The sequence below is a fragment of the Haliotis rubra genome, unplaced genomic scaffold (assembly GCF_003918875.1).
Source record: "Haliotis rubra isolate DU_JTF1 unplaced genomic scaffold, ASM391887v1 Scf792, whole genome shotgun sequence".
NCBI classification, from domain to species: domain Eukaryota; kingdom Metazoa; phylum Mollusca; class Gastropoda; order Lepetellida; family Haliotidae; genus Haliotis; species Haliotis rubra.
In genome coordinates this window covers 156,805-168,144 of record NW_025767515.1, presented here as the reverse complement: position 1 = coordinate 168,144, position 11,340 = coordinate 156,805, and the positions used below count along the sequence as shown (strand labels likewise).

At 45.1% G+C, this 11,340-nt stretch overlaps 1 protein-coding gene across 1 annotated transcript in view; it reads right to left on the bottom strand.

Annotated features, from left to right (window-relative positions):
- Positions 1-28: 28 nt before the first annotated feature.
- LOC124261259 (mitochondrial import inner membrane translocase subunit TIM44-like) overlaps positions 29-11,340 on the bottom strand; it is a 35,063-nt gene continuing 23,751 nt past the window's right edge. Inside the window, exon 15 of the mRNA XM_046695567.1 lies at positions 29-1,972. Coding sequence (XP_046551523.1) covers positions 1,853-1,972 — 120 coding nt within the window. The 3' untranslated portion in view covers positions 29-1,852. The remainder of the gene's footprint in view (positions 1,973-11,340) is intronic.

Genomic DNA, 11,340 nt, shown 5'->3' with positions numbered 1-11,340 from the left:
AGTGTACATGAACGCAAATCAAAGACTTTATGTAAAATATTTTATTATTGTGTATATTTACAATCAGTAACACAACGTACACCTGTATTTAAGTTCTTATTGTTGACTAGGCTGTTCAGTTTAGGTAACACTGGCATGGCTTTGTTGCAAAATTTGAGTTAAAAACCCTAACTGTTTCAAAAGCCATGGAATAATATTTATGAAAATGATAGCTAAAATCATTTGTCCCTCAACGAAAACCTGACAGCACTACCACAGATTGTCAGTGTTGTCTTGTTAGGTAATTATAGCTAAAACATCTGTTTTGCCAATATGACGACCGAAAGTCCAGACCTTTCTATGCCTTCAAACATCATCTCACAGAGCAGCAATAAAAACACGTGTATACATTTGAAGCCATACTGCTCAACTTTAGAAATTCACAGACTTGATGTCTGGATGGGAACCAAATGTCTCCATGTCAAAATGTATCTGGATGTGCCAGGACAGACTCTATATCTCACTACAATTTGATCTATATATTCAGTATTAAACATTTCACAAAGAAGTGGCCAATGTGGTCACAGCTCCAGATAAGTACTTCTAGTAATGAATGGAAAACATATTTTAACATAACAAGACACCCAAAAATAACTGATTGGATTTGTAACATTAAAGCAGTTTCCATTTCCTACAATAGCTGTGATAAAATTTCAAAGTTTCTTCATTTCTGCAAATTGTAAAACAGTGTAGTCCAAAGTGTGGATAAAAATCTCGTATTTTTGTAATTTCATTACAACTTACATAGCCTTTTCAGAACAGAAATAAAATTTATTTCTCCAAATACACAAGATGTGGAATAGTGTGTTTTACTCAACTGCTCAATGGCAATATCTCACCTACCCACCAACTTTTACTATCATTAATTTATTGCCATCAAGTTTTCACACACTCTCATAATGACATACTTCACTTTCAAACATAGAGTAGGAACTGATACCATTTCTACTCTGTCACTACTGAGAGCATTGATTACATGAACTATCGCTTCCTACCATTGGTTTTTGAACAAACAGTAAAATATTTTCACATATTTTAGTAGTATTCAGTTACTACTTATTCTGTTTTATTCTTTGTTTGCTCTGGCATTTGACACAAACTCTCAGCTTTGCAATATTGTTTCTTTATTAAATCATCTTATGACAAAATATTTGTCACATCTGTGTGCATCACTTCATTCTTTGCTGTAGTCATCCTGTTGGTTTCTGTTGGGCGCTGCCTTACTACAAGTCTGCACAACAGTCACTCATCATTCTGATGTCATATCATATGGACCCTTCTAGTTTTCTGCACAAATATACTGACAAACAGTAGGAACTGCAGAAATCTCTTGTGTATAATCATTTCTTTCTGTCATATTATCCATAACTCCAGTTTGAGTCCGTCATAATATCCTGAAACATGACTTGGAGCAGTCATCCTGCCATTCAGGAACAGTTTGCGTCCATGGAGTCAAATTTGAATTTCACCATATCATCCTGGTATAGCACTAGAAGTCTTAGTAATGCCACGCTAAGCACAGGTTGATACTAACATAGTCTGAAAACAGAGTCACACAGCTCATAGCCGGAATGCTGACCTTATGTGTTCATTGTTGCAGCACTCGTATATTTCTGTAACACATGTCCAGCTCTCTAAAGGAGTCCAGGACACAGTCACACACTTCTCTTAAACAAAACTTAAATAATTAACGTCATCAGGCCAACTATTTCCTTGCATGGTGCTGACAAGTGTCTTTATGGAACACGACTGAAATATATTATCAAAATCCGTTTCAAATGGCTTCCATCTGCGGATCTAGATGCTGTTTTCCTCACAACCACTGTTCAGACGTGCTGGCAGAAATGTCCATGAGTTTCCAGGCTGCACGAGGATTGATTTCTTCTTGGTCGCGACACAATGCCCAGACATATAGAATTCGCATGATCTTGTCCTGAAATATACACAACATTCTATGACACAAAAGTTGTTGCAGCTATTCTCCAGCAGCATTACCACTGATAACTAGTGAGTGAGTGAGTTTGGTTTTACGCTGCTTTTAGCAATATTCCAGCAACAATATCACGGCGCAGGACACTAGAAATTGCAAATTTGAATATAAATTGTATATTTATATACTTATCCTATCTCACGGTATGCACTTCTCTCTCTTGATTCGACACTGAGTGGAACGATGTAAACTTTTTCCCCTAGGCCTCTCTTGTCCATCCGCCCAAGCACTCCATGCTACCCTCATTATAAGACAGCTTCCTAGCTCTCATGCAAAGCATGTGGCATGTACCACTAGCTGCCCACATGACTATCATCATTCTCATTCTTGGAGCCACTGGATAATATCCCTCTTGGAGAATCTGCATAGCGGGGAGGATGGGCGGGAATCCGTCGCGTGAGATAGGATAAGTATATAAATATACAATTTATATTAAAAGTTTTCAAATTTTTAAACTTATCCTATCTCACGGTATGCACATATCCCACGGTCGGACGGCGGGATGCAGATACCCTGTGTCTTGACAGTGCGAACAGCAGGAACTGTGTAGACTGGAAACAACCGTAGATAGCGATGCACAAGGTAGGCCTGTTATGCATGCACGCAACTCCTATGCTTGTGCTGAATTCTCTTGAACTCCTTGGCTTACTCAGCACAATGTCTCCCAGAGTAGTAGACAGGATGAGAGTCCGGGACCAGGGTAATCTAAGGCTTCATTTAATAGATAAAGCCTTAGTTGGACCCTTACCATTACCATCTACTATAGAGCTTTATTTCATAAAATAAGACTTTACAGAAGCGGTGGGATCTGAACTCCACATGCACAGCTTGGGTAGACTATACATAATGGAGTCGACTGAGCTACAGCGGACTTAGCTGAAGTAGGTCAGTTTAACAGATTAGATCATGCGCACCCACATCACGTGACCGCGTTGTCTGGAATCAATAATTCCTGTCTGGCCCATCCTCAAGTAGTACAAGGTTCATTTTATCTATGTCCACGCGCTATGTCACGTTGGCCTCGATGAAACAGTTTAACGTGAATCGCCTAGGATCTCTTTGGTGTTGGTAATAAAGGCTTGCTGGGCTTTTTGTACCCCCTGTTCTATGTACTTTTTTTCTCATCCTCAATTGATAGTAGACTTTTACGAGACTTGGACCCGGATCTCTTGTTTCATTTTGTCATATTTTGTGAGTTCAGAGGATTGAGCGAAACTCCTCCTCGAGATTTTGTTGTCAGTGAGTGCATTGAAATAAGATCGCTTACCGTGTTCAACTTTGCTTCAGCTAGAATTCCCTGATCTCATCGTGTTTCAATGCTTTACGATGCAGTCTGGGGATACAAATTTAAATACCAATCCAGCCAACCCTGACACCCCAGCCGTTATTTCAATGCCCAGCACTATGGGTGAAACCCACGATGGTGGTCAACAACCCCACACCTACTGCCCCTAACCCCATACTGGTAGCCATAAGGGTGGTATCAACCCCATCCACAGCATTGAAAGCTCTATGGTACTTCTTGTACAATGCTGCCCGTGTGTCGCGGTCTTGTTGTAGTTGGCGTTTTACGTCACATAATTGTTTCAAAGCGAAACCGTCACGGCGGTTTCCAAGGTCTTAGCTACTTCCTCTACACTGGGTACAGTCCCATCCTATAATATATATTACTAAAGATATTTTAATTGGGTTTTCAGTTAATAACGATCTAGTTTCTGGTACTAGTTCAGGGATATAGTTCAACCCATAATGTATTTTAATTGGGTTTTATTTAACCTTCGATTAATGTACTTAAAGCCGATAATACTTAGATCAAGCGTGCGTGTAAAAAGCGGGGTCTTAGCTCGCCCATTAAGGAGGCGAACCCCATCAAGACTTCTTGGTACAGAATTCGTTTCCGATACCTTAATAATAAGACAGCGTTGGTTACTAGCCCTGTCTTCCCACCATTATCAACATATCATCTATAATGTTCGACGAGTCCCAGGAAAGCGAGGCATCTCGAGATAGACTTCTATTATGAATGTGAAGTTTTCCGCTACATTTCTAAAGACCTCTTGGTGATCAAGTAAGCTGATTGATGTCTTCACTCTCTCCTTGGAAGTTACCATGTTGCCCGAGTGGTTTGGTATTGGTGCGATATATATATTATGAGATTCAGAAACTAACTCTCCTGCTGCTAATATAATTTTGGCGGTCGCGGAGCGAGCGGCTCCTATAATTATGCCGTTGTTCTTAATCTCGGAGATAGTACCATCTTGTCTCAAGGTGATATAAGGTCGCGGTGAGGGTTAAGTTGATTAACCATTCAGGCTCTTTAAAATCTGATAGCGACACCCGCCTATACCGTTGTCTTTGAAGTGCAGGATGTATAAGGTGTCTTCCTCACCAGGCTGATCGAATCCCTCCGTGTCCCCTAAGATGCGTTAATGCGTAGTGTTGGGGTGAATCCAAGACATTGCTATATTATTACGATATAATTTCCAACTGGTTTTCTGATAATAATTCAGGGGTGCACTTCACCCCATGAAGTGTATGTTGTCGGGTAGGAAGATCTTGGTTAGTGATATAGTGTCTTCCACGACCACGGTGACACCCTGCAGACTGGTTTTGGAGTCGACACCCACCCATGCGTAAGCGTTGCAAGCGTGATACTGTTGTTGTTTCCCCACGGAGTTTGACCCCTTCCGATCTCTACATCATCCCGCGATGGTTCCCTAGGTAGACTTGGATGACCAGTGTTGAGTTAAGCGGTAGACTCTCAGGATCCTGACCACACCTTGAATTCAGACACCAACTGCAATACCACGTTTTGCATCCCGCTTTACTCGATAGCATGTGGGCTGCCATACTGGCGAGTGGGCTGATGACTTCGCTTCGTCTCTGAGTCGGGATGTAAGCCACGAGCAGGGTTCCGTTGTTCCGCGACTTTGTTTAGGTGGTTGTCTTTGTTATCCGTGAAACCGCGTAGGGGAGCCGAGCCTAATATTGAGAAACCAGTCGACTTTACCGGTAATAACACCCACTTGTCATCATCGGTGAAAGCGGCGTATATGGTTTGTTTGAGGCTGACGGTAGTGCTCTCAACATCGGTTAAGTCGAACAGTTTGCCCCGTATGGGTATATCATCCAGTTATCATCCCGGTGGTGACAAGGGTGTACTTAGTGTTGACTACGCTCTCTTGAGGTATCTACTATATCACTTAGGTTGCTAGTACCACGGAAACTTCAGCGTTTGTAAATGCTGTTTTTAAGTTGCAAAGTATTACACTTTACCATCTACTCGAGGGTCGTCGAATCCGGCGTGTGTCCCGAGATCGGAGATCCCCACATTGGTGCATTTTTCAACTTCATTCCGGGACCTTGTCGCTGGTCATTTTATGTGCAGCGTTACGCTGAGGTATCCTATATTCCGCGAGATTATGATTTATATCTAACACCGATATTATCAGCTCAGGGATGTTACCCTGGGTTAACCTCTTATATTGCCACGTTGAAAGCGACTTCGGTTCTGCCGTCGTTGTATTTCTCGTTTTAACCGGCACTGCTCTAAGTATAGTTGAAGGGTGGCCTCCTTGAATATTGTCCGTTGTGCTAACCTGGTTGAGATGAATGCACAGCTCGATGCGGTACTAGGTCGGGTAACCGTTGCCTGTGGCTGGTAGTCGTTGGTTTTATCTCTTCAGGCTGCATACCGAGTGTGTCCTAGCCAGTGGTCGACCCGAGCCTCAAGGAGTTTCTTCCGTTGTTGATTAACACCACTGTACCGTTTGAGTCGTTCATCTTGAGTTAGGCTCCCAATGGTTTGAATACCTCATCGGCTTAGAGAGCTGCGCTGTAGTAACCATCAATTATCTTGTTGCTAAGCGCCACCTACGAACAGTTTATTGTTGCTAAGCGTTGATGTTAGTCCATCGTGGTAGGTAGGTTATATCGCACAGTGCTATTTGAGTTGACCCGGCGTGTTATCGATCAGCGTCTCGTCGTCAGCTGAGCGGCCTCGCCGCTCGTTATTCCTGGGAAGTGTTATGTACATGTTATATAAACTCATTATATAATAGTTTTAAAACATGAAGATGCGTGGTCGCTGATGGATTGTATTTCGGCCCAGTTCATAGATGTATTCGATAAGTATAAGTTTTCGGTGACTAGCGTTAAGACAGTGCAGCTTGGTTCAACAACCCGATGCAGTTCTGGCAGAATCAACTCAACCGCCGTGTGTAATTGCGCTACAGCGCGGGTGTGGTGTATCCGACACTTTCGGCGTGGACGCTGAGTCAGTCTGTGTTCACGTTTCCGCGTGTACTACCAGGTCAAGGCGTATCCTCAAAGAGATCAGCGCCCGCTCTCACAGGAAAAAGCGTGGAATGCAGTAAACAACCAATACGATAGGCGGGCCCTCTGAGCGTATTTTACCTTGAATTGAATCGACACTAAAAGCGGATTGGCGTTTGCGGGACGAACCACAGTTAGGTATTCCTATCGTTCACAACATGCCTCTAGTGGAAGCCAGCGAGAAGTTGAAAGAATGGGGTGGTGAAGCGTATCACGAATATCACAACAAGCGAGTGGGATGACCGTTACATGGCATTCGGCGACAGCAAGGATTACCGAGTTTGGAGGTTCGAGCAGAGGGTGACTGGAAAAATTCATGTTGGAATCGAAAGGGTATACTGCGTGCGGCACGAGCGGCTTGAATGACTCGATTGAGCGTGCGTGTAGGCACTGTTAGATTAGCGCCAGGCGCAAAGCAGCGTTCAATATACTAGGTAAAGGGACTGCTTACGGCGCTCAGAAACAGTTAAGTTGTCAATGTTGAGGATGCTATCAATGCTCCAGTTGATCTCGAGTGCCATCAAACGCTACCAAGGCGTGTTGGAATATGCCAGGTCGAGAAAGTCGACTTCGTGTTCGATGTGGGACTGTACATGGCTCCGGCGATATGCAACTGAGAGTAAAAAAGTGGTGGGCTACAACAACGAAATAATTGTAGCCCGCGGCGGGTCAAAAGTTGAAGCGTCAACCTCGATGTCAATGTCCCCGTCCACCACCCACGACCGGTGAAAGCGGGTATAGTGGCGCCATCCCGAACCTAGGGTTCAACACACACACCTACAGCCCCAGTCTGCACCCACTGTGGGTTCACAGCACATCGATCGTAAAAACAGCCATGGTGGTTGGTGGGGTGGCTTTGGGGCTCATTTGGTTAAAAATTCCTTAGCCGCTTCATTACACCAAACCAGCTACTGCGGCGATGGCTGCCCACAGGTTTTGACTGAGCCCACGTAGCAGTTTTAGCTAAAACACTCAGCAACCAGAGGCGATGCTACCCAGGATGCCAGGTGGGGCTTGGTGACCTTACCAGCCAGTTTAGCTAGAGTTTCCCCTAGTTTTTAATCCACTCTTTAACACCACCTGTGCCACCACCGCCACCACTTGGGGGTGTGGGGAGTACCCCTCACTCAGTGACACCACCAGGGTTGATATGATGAAGCCCAGTGCAGTCAGAATGCTGGTGATGGTGATGCCTTGTTCCGCGGAACAGGATTGGATCCTATCAGCTAGCGTGGTGTCTTCATTTAGGACTCGATCGATGGTTTCCATACTCTACTGATCTGTGATCGGAGGGCTTCCGGTTCGAGGAAGCGGATTCAACCGAGTCCGTCTCTCGTCTTCCAAGTTTTTATTCTCTCCTCGATCACGGCGTTTCATATCATCGTCTTCAGTTTCGGTTAGTTTTATTTTCTCATGCGGCGATAAACTCATCGACTTCGTTCAGTTTACCCATGTTGTTAACGAGTTCTCCACGTACATGTTTCAAGGCTTCGTCTAAGCCTCGCGCAGTTCTCTCAGAGGAAATTGAGACCGGCAAGGGTTTATCATGATCACGTAGCCAATATTTTTTCGATACTGTCTGGCGTTTCTTTAAGCGTTCCTAGTATTGACTCTGGCTGCTTGCAGATCTTGGGCGGTCTTAGGAGGAAGTTTAGATTACGTAGCGCGCCGTCCGTAATCTGAAGCCTAGTTCATCACGGATAAAGTTACTACCATGGCGACTGGTGAGTGTTGATAAGGCAAAGCGGTTCTCTCGATCGCTTATTCATGAGATCGATCTCGGGTAAGCCTTCAATGCATAGCGTGCCCTTATTATCGACTGTAAACTTGGAATAGTCCCTCCCCAGCGGTTTGATGTCTTCTCTATTTTCAACTGCGTTGTAATAATCGTTGACAGTTGGCTGTGCGAGTTCACCACTTAATGAGGATGAAACATCATCCAGGGCACTATTATCCCACATATCCTCCATAGGGATATACTCGGCCATTATTTAGTATTAAAACTTATATATTTCATTTATATAAACAATGTGCGGTAGAAAACTAGATCCTTTCAGAAGATCGAGAGAGCCACTAGGTGTCAAAGCCGTCGCGTCAGTCGGTGACCATCACCAACAATCCCAGCAAGATAGACCAGAATCAAAGCGCTGCTGGTTAGATTTCCAAACCTTAGCCGAAATGACCTCATTGTACCAGGCACTGTTCGACTGGCGTTCAACATCCGTTGACCTCCGACAGCGACAAGCGCTTGAGCTAGTCGCGGAGCGTAGGTCGAGCTATTATCAAGAAAAGCGACCATCAAGATCACGGTAGCGAGGTGCTGAGCATCGGCGACAGCGGCGTGTTTCACTGCTACAAGGACCTCTGGAAGCGAGGGAGAAGCGGCGTCAATGGCGTGTACCAAGGTATCAGTAAATCGACCAGATCGGCGCGTGGGTATGCCTTCCGCGGCAGACCAGTTAGACAAGCTATCAGGCGGTGAAAAGGCCATCGCTCAAGCGTCGGGGAACCGTTCTGCGTGCGCTTCGACTTGAGTTGCTCCGCGGAACCGCAGCCGTTTTACCAAGCGCTGGGTGATAGGCTTGAATCTGAGCTCCGCGTTTAATGACTACAGTAAAGTAGTGCGTGCGTCGCCCGAGCGGTGATGAGGCCAGTTATACCATAGACAACATCTCTCTGGAGTTCGACATGGTCACTAACCCGAGCTGGCAAGGCAGGTTGAAACCAGTACTTTCGGGTAATGTAGCCATCCTGTCGACGATCGTATACTGAGGCATAGATCCATCGTGCGGGATAAGAGCGACACTGTGTGGAATATCAACCTGAAGCGTGCGGCGATCGATGAAAGGCATCCTGGTAGTTCCGTGGAGGATTACGAACCGTTCGGAGGGACAGCGCGAAGTTTTCAACCCGAGATCGAAAGGTGGAAGTGACCATCGGGGCGTGCCCAACCAGCTGTTTAGTCATGGTATGCGTCGCGTACCAGCAGTGGGATGAGATAAAAAGCTGCCGAGCAAACATCCATATATAGCCAAAGACCTGGACCTATCCTCCGTACAAATCGGTGAATACTTAACTAACAAGTGCAGCTGTGGTTGGACATGCGATCCACGGATGGCGATAAACTACGGTAGCGGCCGTAGAATAGACAATGGTAGCGAAGGAATTACTATCCAGATTACCAAGAAGGCTCAACCCGCTGGCAAGTTGAAATTATATCTATGCGTTATTATGGATGCGCAACTTAATATAGACAATGGGAGATTCGTGCAAGCCATTTACTGATTTGCCTGGCGGCAAGCCATCTACTGATTTGCCCGCGACCCACACTGCGCCATAGTGTGCGCGGGCAGACTGGCTGTGGGAAGACCGTTTTAAGTGTTGGATATGTTGGAGGGTACTACAGGGATGTGTTCGATCACATCGTTATCATGTGCCCTACTCTGAGCATGAATAAAACCATACGGAAAGACCTTGGGTTATGACCGGACCCTGGCGTACACAGAGTCGATCCGGGCCCGCGTCTACAGGACTGGTTGAAAGCTTACCATATGAAATTTAAAGAAAGTCGGCGTTGTTCATACTGGGCGACTGCAGCTAATCGCGAGATAACAAAAAGAGAGATATGCTATACGTACCTGGCATTTTCAGGCCGACCGCGCAAAGCACAGCGTCTGGGTGCTAGCAGAAGTTCAACTTCGGTGTTGAAAGACCTCAGGGAGCAGGCGATGGGTTGCCTTATTTCACTGCAAGGACAGGGATTAGTTCGAAGAGTGTTTGAGAGAGAACGATGTGATGAGCAAATTAGAAGCGGGGAGCGGGTGAAGAAACAGCTAGCTGAAACTAAACCGCATAAGCTCGTGCTCAAGACAGACCAACCAGTAGCCTATAGTGTGTTTTAGCTTAGCAATGCTTAGCAATGCTTAGTAAATTTTTAACAATGCTTAGCAAAGCTTAGCAATGCTTAGTATAAATACTTAGCATTTAGTTATAGTTATGGTATTTGAAGTGCTCGTCGTGGTGTGCAACAACTTTTATTTCTCTGTGTTTCGCTTATATAAGTATATTATATTGTTAAAACTAAAACTTACTTATCATATTATAGGATGGAGTGTGAGGAGTTGCTAGAGCAACTGTTGGTACCCAAATACAGGTGGATGATGATAGCGAGAGAAACTGGTGGCGTTGGCTGTTGGTGGCAAAGCCAAACATTACTTTGGGGAGTACACTCGGGATAAAATTCACAAAATGTCAGCCCGAAATCGATAAACTGTACGCTAAATACGAGGCTAGACTAGGTTCAGAAATGACAAAGACAATAGGATCGGCTATGACCCAGATATACACTGGTATTGCGTCATACTTCCTTCCCATCCCCGAGCCGACTTTACCTGTGGGAAGACTTAGAAAGACCCTTTTATCGAACACGCCTTGAGCTCTATTAGCTGCGAGCTGTACCACAAATACGGTATGTTGTTAGCCCGGTGGCGGGCGATTATCATCCGCTGCAAAGCATTGTCAATTTGAGAGGAAAAATAATAATAATAGTATAGATGGATGCTGCACAGGAGACCCCAAGGAGGAGACCCTTCAGACCCCAACTGGAGGAGACCCCTCACAGGTGACTGTGAACCCTCCCACAGTCACCAGGCAGAAGAATCCTAAGAGAGTAGCTGCCGGTAAAAACGGTGGTGTAACCAACATAAAATTATCAGGGTGACTCACCCGGGCTGACTCTTGTTAGTTGTATGCGCAACTGCTGCCGTGGCTATCTCGTGGTTATATACGACACAGGGATCCAGAGGGTCCCCCCACAATTAAAGGTCAACCCGCATATCATGCAATAAAATATATATTTTTATATCATATACATAATGTCTGAGGGGAAAACGTTAGATCAGCACGCATACCACGCCACCGTGGTCGCCAGTCTAGCCGTAGGATACGCTTCGGTTGACCAAAATGGTGCTTAAACA